This window comes from Podarcis muralis, chromosome 13, assembly GCF_964188315.1.
Source record: "Podarcis muralis chromosome 13, rPodMur119.hap1.1, whole genome shotgun sequence".
Classification (NCBI taxonomy): Eukaryota; Metazoa; Chordata; class Lepidosauria; order Squamata; family Lacertidae; genus Podarcis; species Podarcis muralis.
In genome coordinates this window covers 28,328,546-28,343,492 of record NC_135667.1, presented here as the reverse complement: position 1 = coordinate 28,343,492, position 14,947 = coordinate 28,328,546, and the positions used below count along the sequence as shown (strand labels likewise).

Genomic DNA, 14,947 nt, shown 5'->3' with positions numbered 1-14,947 from the left:
CCAAGGGAGGCCCTTCCCCTGTCAAACAGCTCTCACTGCCAGAAAGTTATTCCCGAATCTCCTTCCTTGTAACTTGAATCCATCGGTTTGAATCCTACCCTCCAGAGCAGGAGATAACAAGCTTGCTCCAACTTCCATGTGACAGCCCTTGAGATATTTGAAGGCGGCTATCATATCGCTTCTCAGCAATCCTTCGACTGAAAAGGACAAGGGTGCGTTTAGCCAAGTAGTTTATTTACCCTGACAGTATGGAAATCCACCTGCCATCCTGATGGAGGTTCCTGGGGGCGGGGAGGGGTTGTTTTGGTTTTAAAAACCTGTTTATCTGGCCAATGCCTGGGGCAGGCAGGAGAAGAAGGGCTGTAGGGCAGATCCACACCATCATTTAAAGCCCATTTAAGGCACAATTACCCCCAAATAATTCTGGGAAGTGTAGAAGTGTGCTGGGAACTGTAGCTCTGTGAAGGGGAAACTGCAGCTTGCTTTTGGGGCAGGACGTAAGCTTAAGGCTCATATCGACATCCCAGATTTGTTCATTGTAGGGAGGACTTAGAGTTACTTGTGTTTGCATTAGCCAGGGACAAAGGGCGCATGGAGCTAAGATTACAAGGCCACATCCCTCCATTGACAGCAGGCTTTTGCAAAATCTGCAGAAAGGGTGTTCCCCCACATGGCTGTGCTATTGAGGACAGGGGTGACCAAGACTAGATAGAAGCCAGGGCAACATGAGCTCGAAAAGATACCCATGCAAAGCAGAGTGTCCAGATGCGACAGGGAACAGTTTTGCAGAAGAGGGAACTTCACCAACGTTTGCTTGTCTGGCTGAAATTCCACCTTCTGCACAGCTATGGAAGGTGCGAGGGCCTTGTCCTCTTTTTCATTTGCCCCCAAAGCCTTAAAATAAAGTATGGAGAATCATAGTTTGTCTAAAAGTATCCTTAAGCCTCCTAGAGCAAAATATACATTCAGAGGCTTAGTTGGGTGAGAATTGAGAATGCACTTCCAAAGTTAACGCTAAATAAATTACTTCTGGTAACTGAGCCACCATAGCTGATGGAGGGCCATGAAAATTTGTGTCCTAGGCTTCTTAGACTCGTCTACCCATGTGCTATCTGAAACCAAAGGGGTGCATTGGTTGCCAGATGTGAATTTCTTTTCAGCTCTCTCCTACCCCACTAGAAACTACAGGATTGATACGGATTGTGGCTAATGCCGTGTGAATGCAGCTTCAAAAATTAAAAGCGCTGGGTGCGGAGGAAGCAGTAATGTGAACATGCCCTTTCCTCTTGTACTCTGCAGAGTGCCGTGCACACAAAGACATAAATTCCACTTATAATGCTGTCATACATGTCCTGGGGAGGCAGGTGGGCCTGCCCTAATTCTGGCAGCCATCCGGGTATTTGCCCTGTAAGCTGCTTAGATGGGGAGAATAATATATGCCACACCTCAAAGGAAGGCAGGGATGTAAACACAGCAGGGAGAGCCAGCCAGGGACCTGGGTCCTGTCAGCAACAGCTTGAAGAATGCTACTAAGGACAAGTAAGATGCTATATGGCTATACGAAACATTGGGAGGTTGGCAGCATGTTTGATCTATGGCAGCGATGGCCAAACTTGGCCCTCCAGCTGTTTGGGGACTACAGTTCCCATCATCCCTGACCACTGGTTCTGTTAGCTAGGGATGAAGGGAGTTGTAGTCTCAAAACTGCTGGAGGGCCAAGTTTGGCTATCACTGATCTACGAAGTAGCAGGGCAGGGGAGGTGCTTAATCCTTTCTTTTTATGCATTGGTCACCTTTTGCTTTTCATAGAATCGTAGCACTGTAGAGTTGGAAGGGACCCCGAGGGTCATCTAGTCCAACCCCCTGCAATGCAGGAATCTTTTTTCCGCCAATGTGGGGCTCGAACCCATGGCTCTGGAATGAAGAGTCTCACGCTCTACCAACTGAGCTAATCTGCAGGCATTTCCACCTGTGCCCATGGGGCGGGGAAAGACAGGTGCCTATATCATTTCCCCTCCCCACCACGTGAATGGGAAAGCAACTGTGGGGAGGAAGTGGGGGTTAGTGGGGGAAATGGCTGGAATGCAAAGGGATAAGCAGTTCAATCTAATTCAGGCTTCCACAGCTACTTTTAACTATTAAAAAAAGGGATTAGGGAGCAGTACTGCTGGGTGACTGTGTATGGTTCCTAGACACCGCTTTTTCAGGGGAAAAGCGGGTGAGCTCTCCAGCTCCCCACCACCTCGCATTTTATCTCATCATCGTTATGTCTTTTCCATCCCTGCCAAATCAAGGGAGAGCGGACAAGCCTGGCTGTGTGCAAGACTACAGCTCATTACTTCCACCTCGGCCTCAAGATTCCCCCCTACCCGCACCCCAGTTCTCCCTGGGAGGAAGGAGAGATAAGAGCCCCTTTAAAAGCAGCAGCCACGAAACAATGTAAAAGCTTTAGGTACCGGTATGTGTGGGAAGGCAATGTGCCAACTCCCCCTCAGAAGATCAAATAGCTTGGGGAGGGGGGAGAAGAAGAAGAGAATTAGAGAAAGACAGGTGCGAACAATAGGTGCGGGGGAGTGATGATGAGAGCAAAGGCTGACGGGAAATGGATGAGTGCAGCACTTTGTGGGGGGCGAGCAACTGGCAGTGAGCATTCCCTGTCGGAGAACAGGAAGGATGTGAAACACACACACACACACACACACACACACACACACACACAAACACACCATTCTGGCATGCTGTTTCTCACATTCTTCTGACAGGCAGCACATTTCCAGTACTGGGGGCATGTGCACTCCAAACACTGCTCATCTCCAGCCCCCAGCCCCCCAATTCTGGCTACATCTATCAGCCCAGTCTATTTACTCCTTCGCCTAACACCAGTCAGGTTTGCGGCACCAGCCGTTTACGGCCGATTGAGCCACTGCCTGTGAGATGGGAGTTCGCCTTTAACCCATGACATGACCCAGGCACCTATCTAAAAACTGCACTGGCTCAAACCAAAGTGAGCTTCTCTTCCTGGGGAGAATTCCCAGAGAGGCCTGAAGGGCCACATCCAGACCCCTCCCAGGGCCGCAGCTCCCTGCCCCGGTTTAAAGGCATGTACAATGTCTGGATTCATCCCTATTTGCTTCCACAGAATTTATCATAGAGTTGAAAGGACCATGAGGATCATCTGGTCCAATCTCCTGCAATGCAGGGATCATTTGCCCCAAATGGGGTTTGAACCCACAACCCTGAAATTACGAGCCTCATGCTCTACCCAACTGAGCTATGCGGGGGTTTGCCAGTCTTTGTTGAACATTTGATCTAATCTGTTCTCAGGGTGGCTGGATGACAACGAGCATTCATTCGGATTTGCTTGCAGGGTCTTTATAAGTTTTCCTGTTAGTCACTGTGTCAAACCACACCTTTCAATGCATTTCCTTGTCATCTTTCTGCATGGCAAAAAAACCTTTTTTTAGTGGATTTGCTTTTGCATATGTACAGTATTTTGCCGCATGTCCTGGATGCAATAATACTGCATTGGTGGTGGATTTATACTGGACTGTCCACACATCATTCAGCTTTTTTTGTTGCTTTGCAGTGCTACCATGGCTTTCCTGGATTATTGTGGTCTGGAAGGGCACTCCTGTGCTATAGTGCAATGAAAGGAGGACATTCCCTCTCCCCATCCCTCACCCCCGGAACATTTATTGTTTTTTTTAAAAAAAGTTGTGGGATTTCAGCAGAAAGCTACCAGACACGTCCTGATTGGAGCAAAAGGCCTATTTTCACCCAAAACATCTGCAGGCACAAACTATACTGAAAGTGGGTTGGTGTACAATGCCCCGATACTATCATGAGCAGAAATCTCCATGAATGCACAATACAAAGGATGTTTGAAGGGGGTCCAGAGCTCTTTCATCCACTTCAGTTGCACAAACCTAGCGTTGTATCACACTCTTGAATCCTGCCTGCAAATTACTGACAGTCCGGTGGCACCCACAATCATAATCTTAGCTAATATTATAGTAATCGTCTTGCATATTTTTAGAGCACTCTCATGTACGCTAATTTCTATATAGGTAAAACTCTTTTGATTTCCCGATTCCGGTGTTCATTTCAGTTGTTCCTCTTTGAATCATTTCCCACTTTAATCCGCCTTTCTCAAACACCCAGAGTTGGATAGAGAATTCCTGGCGCAGCCCTCGTTACAAGTTCTTCCCTCCCTGCCCTCCCCATCACCACCCAAAAGTGGCCTTGAGCCTTGGAGAGAGTCGAGATTCCTGCTGCGGCCATTCCCTTTCTCCTGGGATGCCCTCCTCTCCAGGCTGCGTTCTGCAGGAAACGCTGCCGATTATTGGCAGCGCTCATGACACAAACAGCAGATTGTGGGAAGAGGAACGCAGCACAAGGGAAGGTCTTTAAATAGGGCTTTGTTGTCAAACACATTGGCCTCCAAATGCCTTGGCGCTTCCAACCTCCGTTTGGGAAGTTAGTGCCACTTGTCACTCAGGGGGTGGGGGAGAATGGATGTTCTTGCTGCTGACCTTAGTGCTAAAACTGGAAAATGCAAACGACTGGATCGAAAGCTCTGCGTGTGTGCGCACATCCGTGCTTCGACCGGCTGCCGTCCATTTCTACCAGGTGATGTGTCAAAGCGAGAAAGAAAGGGCTTGCTTTTGTGAAGGGATGAGTAAGGACTGTCTGTTGAAAGTTGACACAATGAGAACTAAAAGTCGGTGGTAAGAAGTCAATGGCAACCTCCTGCTGCATAGATATCAGCAGCACTGGGGAATGAACAGTCAGAAGTACAATGTGTTGGAGGTTCGAGGCTCAATTTAAGTACAATGTGGGGCATGTTTTAGAAAAACCTTACCTGTATGGTGTTCCAATATTAGCATGCCAGGGATAAATGGCCCAGGAGACTGTGATATTAATGTATGTTCAGTGACCAACACTTGGCTTAACTGTGACGCCAATAACATGTTTTCCTAACGTGACCAACAGCAAGTTTAAACATAATTTAAATTGAATCTATCTCCCAGAGCTTGGAAGGAACTGCAGTGACAAACTGATGCTTAATGTGTGTGTGTGTCGCTCTCTTTCTCTGTGTAAAGTAGGTAATAAGAAGTGTTTGGAATACCTCCAGAAATTCCAGGTATTGCGCTTTCAAGAAACCAGCATCTGTGATCCTCGTCAGCTGTTTCTGTCAATGTTATATTTTGGAAGGCAGCAGCAAAGAGAGGCCTTCCTCAGCAGAGACCTTGATGTTAGTTTCAATAGACTCTGATTTCATTGCACTGCTGTTAAATGTAGCTGCAAACCAGAGTTCTTTGGTTTTCCCATTCAAAACAGAAGGCCTGTGTTTATTTCCTTCCCAAGGGAGCCAAGGATTACTGAAGTCAAACTCAAGTTTTACCTTCAGCCTTCAGATCCCTACTTGGGTGGGAGGTTTTTAAACAATGCCAGAATATGCTCTAGTGAGGGAGACTTTATGCAATGATTTCAACGTGGATATTTCCTTGAGGAAATATGTAACGGAAGTATCATTGATGACGAAGAAGGGTCATTTACTTTTTCATCTACTGTGGGAGGGAGTCACACTGATTATAAACTTCTTCTGGTATGTTCAAAATGCATATCAGCCAACATTTCTTTGATGAAAACAGGGACGTCCTAAGGAAAAGTGGGACATTTTAGGATCAAATCAGAAACCATGGTGGATTCTGAAAATCCAGGACTGTCCCTGGAAAATAGGGGCACTTGGAGGGTCATCTTTTCTGGAGGACAAACCTGATCATGGTAATTTGCCGTTAATTTTCAGAGGCCTTTTCTTGATACCAACATCTACCCCAAAGGAGCCTGATAGTGTTTGGGAGTATATCTAACTTAAGGCATTTGAAACGAAGCACCTACTTAAAGGGATCCAGGCCAGCGTTATGAATTCATCTCAAATCGAGAACTCTCTGGCTCAGATTTTGCATGTTGTTAATCACATACAGTTCTGAGTTCCCAACATTTTCATATCTATATATTTGTTTGCCGGAAGAAGCTGCTCATGCGTAGCTTAAAAAGTGGGAACGCATCACACACAAAGAAAGAGGGAGACTTGCATAAAACTGGCACATGTTGATTTTTGTGCATAAATGCAAATGAAGAAATAATTACTCCGTTTACAGAGAAAGGGAAAACATCACGGAATCATAGAGTTGGAAGGAACCCTGAGGATTGTCTAATTCAGCCCGCCAGCAATGCAGAAATATGCAGCTGTTCCATTCGGGGATCGAACCTGCAACCTTGGGCTTGTCAGCATCAGGCTATAACCAACTGAGCGATCTCACTATGGGGAGGAAACTGAGGCCAGGTGATCTGTGTACCTGCTCGGGCTGCTGCTCAGGTGCTAGTGAATTCAAGACCCTTTATCTTTAAAAGGGACTTTGAAAGGACAGCCACTGTGAGTCCTTCAAACAGAGGACTGTCCTCCGTACAGCAGGGCACACTGCCACTGAGAGACTGGTAGAAGAAGAAGAGTTTGGATTTGATATCCCGCGTTATCACTACCCAAAGGAGTCTCAAAGCGACTAACATTCTCCTTTCCCTTCCTCCCCCACAACAAACACTCTGTGAGGTGAGTGAGGCCAAGAGACTTCAGAGAAGTGTGACTGGCCCAAGGTCACCCAGCAGCTGCATGTGGAGGAGCGGAGATGCGGACCTGGTTCCCCAGATTACGAGACTACCGCTCTGAACCACTATACCACACTGGCTCTCCAGTGGTAGGGGAGCGGGTCATTTAATCCTCCTCCACTTCCAAGTTGGGCCTTGCTTGGAACAGATTGTCCTTAAAATGTGACCTTTTGAAAAGAAACTAAACTTTTATATGTTTCTGGATGGAACATTTAAAAGCTGCATGGATTGAGGAGGAATGCAGAGAAGCATAGTTCATAACAGGGCTGCCAACTTGAATAAAATATTGGGGGGGAGGCAGGTAAGCCCCACCCAGCATAACTGATCACAAGACGCAGTGCAGGGACACCATTTGAATAGCAATGCTCATCAACATGGGGGATGACCCCTCAAATATTTAGGGGGGGCTGAAGGGACCTCAGCCCCTAGGAGTTGTCTTCTATGGGGGTGAGGAATCTCTAGCCTGCAGGCTAGATTTGTCCTGACACGGGTCCCAGTTTGGCCTGTGAGGCTGTTTTGCCCAAACCGTGCCCACATAATATGTGACAGCAGGCGTAGGGCAGGCTGTACGACCAAGCTTCACATGGGGAACTCGACTGTGCAGCTGATCCCTGCAGAAAGTAGTCCTGAAGTCACCACCCAACAGCTGATGGGTGACTTAAAAGTCTGCTGCATCAGCTTCAGGGCTGAGTTCTCCATGGGGCAACTCAATCCTTCCGAAAGGATGCTTGGAGTCCTCACTCTTGCAGCTTCAAGCCTGTTGATAAGCAGTGCTTCAAAGCACAGCATAGAGCTTTGATCATTGCCTGATGCCATTGTGACATCATCATGTGACTGACAGGTGGGTGACCCTGCCCACCCGTCAAGGGGTAGGGGAGTATAAGGTTCTGGCTTGCTGACCAGATCAGATTCCCACCTCCCCGTTTTATATACTGTACACACACACACTGCTATGAGTCACCCCATCTCCCTGGCATCTTGGTTCTGTTCATCTGAAATGAAGAAAGTCGGCGCAAGGTAATGCAAAGTTTGGTTCATGCATAACCCACCCGCCCGCCCACACATATTCCTTCCCTTCCCCAGCCCTTCTCTCTGTGTGCCCAAGGTCACCTTCGCTGCTGTGGAATGGTTAGCTTTCCGAGCAGATGGAGTTGTCAACTCTTTATGAAAAAATATAAAAATAAAAGCATAGGGTGGGAAGAGCACCTCGCATATCCAAATCAAGTGCGTGCCGAGTCTGTTTCCTTAGAACTGCAAGTTCCCCGGCAGCCTGGGGGATGGGGGGGGGGACGGAGGGAGGGGTAACAGCAAGGGAGTTTCATGCAACTGTGAGAAAGAAGAAGAAGAAGAGATTGCGAAGATGGTGGCATTTGCAGTCAATGTTTTTCTGGGGAATTATGTATGGACTGAAGTTGCAAGTGGAATTTCTCTCTCTCTCTCTCTCTCTCTCTCTCTCTCTCTCTCTCTCTCACACACACACACACACACACACACACACACACACACACACACACAAACAGTTAAAAAGGTAAAGGGACCCCTGACCATTAGGTCCAGTCGTGACTGACTCTGGGGTTGCGGCGCTCATCTCGCTTTATTGGCCGAGGGAGCCGGCGTACAGCTTCCGGGTCATGTGGCCAGCATGACTAAGCCGCTTCTGGCAAACCAGAGCAGCACACGGAAACGCCGTTTACCTTCCCGCTGGAGCGGTACCTATTTATCTACTTGCACTTTGACGTGCTTTCGAACTGCTAGGTTGGCAGGAGCTGGGACCAAGCAACGGGAGCTCACCCCATCATGGGGATTTGAACCGCCGACCTTCTGATAGGCAAGTCCTAGGCTCTGTGGTTTAACCTACAGCACCACCTGCGTCCCAATATACACACAGTTAAAAGGTGTTAAATTCCAGAACTTTGTGTGTATGTGTGCAGATGTATCCAATGAAGTCAAATGGTGGGCGATTCAGGACAGACAGAAGGAAGCCCTTTTGCATTAACACTGAAAACCGCAAGTCACAAACAATTCAAAGCTACCTTACCTTTAAGAGAAGGTGGGGTGTAGACACAGGGGGCATTCCTTTTGTTTTTAAGGTGGTAGCCTTCACCCAAAGCTCTCTGGGAAAAGAAAACAAGAGTCAACGGGTCAAAGGCACAGCTCTCCAAAAATTTCCCAAAGAATGGGGAATGTGACGATGCACGATATTTTGTTTTCAACAAATCAACATATAAACAGTTGTTAAATTAAAATATTGGCTTTGATCCAGGATTCTGAGTGTTTGGATAGGCATTTCTTATTTTGTTTTCAGCGACTGCTTCCCAACTCTTTGACACTGGAAATGGCTTCTGAAGCTTGTCGGTTTTCAACACGGCTATCACAATTAATTAAATTTATATACTTCCCTTTATCAAGAGACCACAGGACAGTTTACAGCATAAAACACAAGATACATTATATAATAAGAGTAAAAAGAGGAGAAGATAATCTCTCTCTCTCTCTCTCTCTCTCTCTCTCTCTCTCTCTCACACACACACACACACACACACACACACACACACACACTAAAAGGCCATAAATTGAATAACAGCTGAAGGCCTGGTTGAAGAGAAATATTTTTGCTGGGCACCTCAAGATATGCAATGAAGAAACCAGGTGACCCTCCCGGGGGAGAGCATTCAACAAAATGGGAGTCACCACAGAAAAGGCCCATTCTTGTGTTGCTACCCTCCAGACCTCCTGTGGAGGGGCACACAAATAAATGCCCAAATAAATATAACCCAATTAAAGAAACTGCAGTCAATTAACTGTGGTGATGAGTTCATCAGTACAATCTGCATACAACTGCAGGTAACTATAATGATAATTCGGATGCAGGGAAAGTGTTTTTTTGATAATATAGCGTGTTTTTCGATAATATAGCAGTCATAATCTAATAAGAGCAAGAAAGGAGAAAGACACTTCTAAGGGGGTGCCTACTGCCTGCAAGGTTTTTTGAAATGCTTGTTTTCTAAATATTATAAAACGGGTCTAAGCTAGGATAGGCGGCATAGTGCCCTCCATATGTTGTTGGACTACAATGCCCATCAGCCTCCAGCCAGCAATGTCAACGGTCAGGGATGATGGGAGTTGTAGTCCAACAACTTCTGGAGAGCACCACCAGATGTTTTACCCTAGAATGGGAAAATCCAAAGTATTATTATTATTATTATTATTATTATTATTATTATTATTATTATTACAGGGGGAACAGGGGCTGGCATTTTTATACCAATGACGTTGCGTGGGCTCTGCCAAAAAGTTGCATGCACGAGGAGCAGTTGTCAGCCCACAATACACACCTGTCTGGAAGGAACCCCTAATTCCTATAATTTAATATCCATGATGCATTTAACATTTAACGTTCTATGTTGCTATGCCCTAAAAGCTCTGCGTAAGTGTTTACTGCCATGTCACCGGGAGAAATCGGAAACTCAATTCAGTTTGCAGTTAAGGACACCGAAACAACACGACAGCCAAAATTCAGCTATCCTTCAAACCTTGCAGTTGTCCGAATTTTGTGATACGGTTCTCTAACAAAACAAATTGCTCCAGAAACCTGGAGAACTGGGTTTAAGACTGGAAGATGAGAGAACTGAAACTGAGCACTCTTTCAATCCTTAGTTATGGGCTCCTTGCAAGTGGTCACTGTGATAATCTCTTGATCTCTTGCTAGTCTACTTTCCAGCAAGGACTGAGGCATCCCCTTTCATTCCAAGGAATGGGAATCTTGGCCCCATTGGCCAATAACATGACTTCCTGTTTGGAAAGACACAGAGGTGTCCTAATCTGACTCTGGTGAACTTTCCTTCCCAATGCCAAATATGGTAACTGGTCAGATGAGTGTAAGCAAAACTCACCACAAAGACTCCCCAAGAGAATTTTTATAGGGTCAGAAGCATCCTGTAGCTGTTCAGGGTGTCTCAATAAAACAAAGGGAGAGGGGAGAGTTGCTATTTTTAAGCTTCCTTTGCAGTGTCTGGAATTACGTTCGGTTTTCCTTAAATATGTTTTCCCTTTGTTTAGCGATGCTTGTTTTGGCTGTAATGTTGTTCTCGGCAACCTCAAAACCTTGCCTGAAAGACTGCCTCATGCACAGCGCAGAGGCAAAACCACAACAGATTTGGAAAGCGGCGTTGAGCCAAAAGGAGGCAGGCAGTTGCTTTTAATACACAAGTGCCCCATCTTTCGTGCGGGATAGGGGTGGCGGAGAGAAAATCATACAAAAAAGGTTTGTGAGGATTTGATGGGAGGGGGGGAGAAGGCATCCTTGTTGCCAAGACAACCAGGCCTACACATTGCCTGTGATGGTTTCACTGTAGCGTCGTACGTGAAGGAAGAGCATGTTGAACATGATGCCTTGGTAGTGGAGATGTATTTACTTTCCCCTCATGCCACGAAAGAGGGCAACGCAGGACATAATGGTGCTAATGACACCATCACATTCACAACATTATCCCTGATCGGCTGGGATCATGTGGTGATGGAGAAGAAAGCCTTTAAAAACACACTGTGACTTTGTTTTTTCACATCACTTCAAGCTCCTTTGAGCTCGTGAACTTTGTGAAAAAACAAAGATTGTGTTTATATGTTATAAAATGGAAAGTTAATAAGTATTATTTTTTTAAAAAAATTAATACACACTTTGACAGGGGGAGAGCCTTCATAGGAGCCAACTCCTAGGGGTCGAGGTCCCTTCGCGCCCTCAATAAAATATCTGAAGGGGCTGCACCCCCCCCCCCAATGTTGATGGGTCTTGCCATTCAAATAGCGTGCATTGATTATGTGATCTTGTGATCGATTATGCAGGGCAGGTTATTACCTGGACTACTCCAGTATTTTATTCAAGTCAGCACCCCTGAGAGCCTATGAGGTGTAATGGTTAGCACGTCAGACTAGAACCTGGGAGATAATTGTTCAAATCCCCACTCAACCCATGAAGCTACCTGGTTGACCTTGGGCCAGTTGCCTAGCCTACCTCACAGGGTTGTTTTGACGATAAAAAGGGGAAAGGGGAAGAACCATGTGCCACAGCAAAGAGCTTTCCTTGAAGGGAAAATGGGATATCGATGTAATAATAAGTAGTGAAATAAACATTATCGTAAGTTAATAAATGCAGCCCCAGATGAGGGAACAGTGGCTGTGAACAGCTGCAACAACAAAAAATAATGTAAAGCTTTTTTTTAACAGTAAAGAGTTTTATTGGAGGTGGGGGGAAGACCCAAGGAGGAACATCTGGCACAGGGCAGTTGACCCACATTGGTAATACTTGTGAGGGATCCTCTGTTTACCTCAGGGAAAAGAAAGGGGTGGTGTGGACAGAGGCATTATGGGAAAAGCAGGAGCAGGTTACTGCTGAAACAGTCCCAGGAATGATCCTGAGAAGTGGCAGGATCAGGTCAGGGACCCCTGACCATTAGGTCCAGTCGTGAATGACTCTGGAGTTGTGGCGCTCATCTCGCTCTATAGGCCGAGGGAGCCGGCGTTTGTCCGCAGGCAGCTTCCGGGTCATGTGGCCAGCATGACTAAGCCGCTTCTGGCGAACCAGAGCAGCGCATGGAAACGCTGTTTACCTTCCCGCCGGAGCAGTACCTATTTATCTACTTGCACTTTCTACTTTCAAACTGCTAGGTTGGCAGGAGCAGGGACCGAGCAACGGGAGCTCACCCCGTTGCAGGGATTCGAACCGCCGACCTTCTGATTGGCAAGTCCTAGGCTCTGTGGTTTAACCCACAGCGCCACCTGTGTCCCTAGGAAGGAAATGTACTTCTCTTGAAAAAGATAATCTGCTTTTGTCCTTCTCACCAGTGGTGGCACAAGGCATGGTGAGAGCCCTTGGGAAAGTCTCCTCCCCTGAAATGTATCCTTGCTGCATCATTTAGACACCAAATCTTGCCTTAATCTATTACCTCCCCACCCTTCCCTGGTGCTGCCCGAAGCAGGTCATTTCACTGGCCCCACTTCCTCCCTGAACTCCACTTCACAGAGAAGGGAGGGTGTTTATGGCCTTAGACAGGGCTTCTTAAATGGAACTAAAAATAAATAAATAAATAAATACATAAGATCTGCATTACTAAGTTTGCAGCTTTTAATCAGAAAATTAAGCAACTGAAGTGTTAGTTGTTTAATTGGTGATGGAAATATTTGAAAGGCAGGGCTGAGAATTATGTTCACACTTTGTTGAGGTTATTTTGGTTCTTCTGATGTAACTGTAATACAGAATGGAAGGATTTTTTTTTTTAACATATGTAAAAACGATGGCCTTTCTTTTGCATTAAACTGTGAGTTCTCACACGTTCTTTCAGTAGCTTAAATATTTCAGTAGCTTTTAAAAAAAGAAATCTGAAAATATATAGATTTTGGAAATAACTTTAACATCTAATTACTCGAACAAGCTAAAACCCAGATGATTAATCGCAGTAAAGTTTTTTCAAAGTAGTTTTTGACTGCTATGTAAGTTAGCCGTTACCTAGCTATCCAGCTCTGGAAACCAGCAAAATCCTTTCCTTTCCTTTTATTGTTGTTGTTGTTCACTGGACAAAAGCTCTGATCGCATTTTGGAAAAATGTCCGTGTTCCTCGCTCATTTTGGGGTTGGGAAACAGGTGAAAAAGGTACGCATTCTGTCTGACCTCCGCCAAGGGCTTTACCTCCCCCCCAAAAAAGAAGAGGGGAAAGCAAGCTGCCAACTGGGGAATGGGGCGGCACACTCAGCGATTAAAGGGATAATCTGATAAAACAACAGACAAGTCATGGGGCGAGTTTGAAAAGCAGCCAGTCTTTCTCAAAGGCACTAAGCTTCTGGCTCCTGACTTGCTGTCCCCAGGATCCCATTCCAGAACAGTACTTTGTCGCATATTAAAGAGGAATTTAATGTGATTGAAGATCAAGGGGAAGTCATGGAAAAATGCAAGCAGGAATAAATTGGGTGTGTTTGTGTGTGTGAGAGAGGGGGGTGGGATAAGCTCAAGAGCCAGACTTTCCAATGGCGCATTCTTTCTTTGTTTGAGTAAATTCCAAGGTCTTCTAGCGCAGCAGAATTGCAGATTGCAATGCCCAGGTGAAGGGCATTCAATGAAGAAACGCAGAGTCTCACAGTTGTTGCAGTCCCCTGGCCTTCATGTCCCCCCCCCTCTCCTGCGCTTACTATTACAGTGGTACCTCGGGTTAAGAACTTAATTCGTTCCGGAGGTCCATTCTTAACCTGAAACTGTTCTTAACCTGAAGCACCACTTTAGCTAATGGGGCCTCCCTCTGCCGCTGCGCCGCCAGAGCACGATTTCTGTTCTCATCCTGAAGCAAAGTTCTTAACCCGAGGTAGTATTTCTGCGTTAGCGGAGTCTGTAACCTGAAGCGTCTGTAACCTGAGGTACCACTGTACTGAAATAATGGCATAACCTCCCAACATTTCTCCGATGAAAATACAGATGCCCCATTCCATAATGATAATTTTACTATTTATACCCCACACATCTTACTGGGTTGCCCCAGCCACTCTGGGCAGGTTCCAACATATACAGTGGTACCTTGGGTTACATACGCTTCAGGTTACAGATGCTTCAGGTTACAGACTCCGCTAACCCAGAAATAGTACCTCGGGTTAAGAACTTTGCTTCAGGATGAGAACAGAAATCGTGCTCCGGCAGCGCAGCAGCAGCAGGAGGCCCCATTAGCTAAAGTGGTACCTCAGGTTAAGAACAGTTTCAGGTTAAGAACAGACCTCTGGTACAAATTAAGTACTTAATCCAAGGTACCACTGTATAAAAATGTAATAAAATATTAAATCTTTTTTTTTAAAAAAAATCCCTATACAGACAGCTCAGGAGTCGAATAACTCCATACCCTCCAACATTTCTCCAATGAAAATTGGGAAAAGCAGGACATTCCAGGAAATCCGAAACCGGGATGGCTTCTCTAAATCAGCTAAATCCCTGGAACATAGGGACACATGGAGGATCTGTAATGGGGGAGCCTGAAGGATACCTAGCAGCTGAAGAAAGGAAGAGTCTACCTCTGCTTTCAAAAGTCAGCCACCTCTTTCTCTCAGCAACAGGATTATTCAGTTCAAACTGTGTCCTGTGTCTCTCTGCCACCTTTTAGAACTCTGGGTTTTTTCATGTCTCAGTTCAAAAAACAAAAGAGCAATTATTCAGGCCACACCGATGGACGGGGTGCCTCCCTCATCTATTTCATCTGGCTTGGCAGAAACAGAAATTTAGCAGGCGAAGCTTTTCTGAGTGTGGGAG

General features: G+C 46.0%; 1 protein-coding gene across 1 annotated transcript in view; it reads right to left on the bottom strand.

The window, feature by feature from the left end:
* PPP1R1B (protein phosphatase 1 regulatory inhibitor subunit 1B) overlaps positions 1 to 14,947 on the bottom strand; it is a 55,963-nt gene that overhangs the window by 22,042 nt on the left and 18,974 nt on the right. The window contains exon 4 of the mRNA XM_028702784.2: positions 8,708 to 8,783. Coding sequence (XP_028558617.2) covers positions 8,708 to 8,783 — 76 coding nt within the window. The remainder of the gene's footprint in view (positions 1 to 8,707; positions 8,784 to 14,947) is intronic.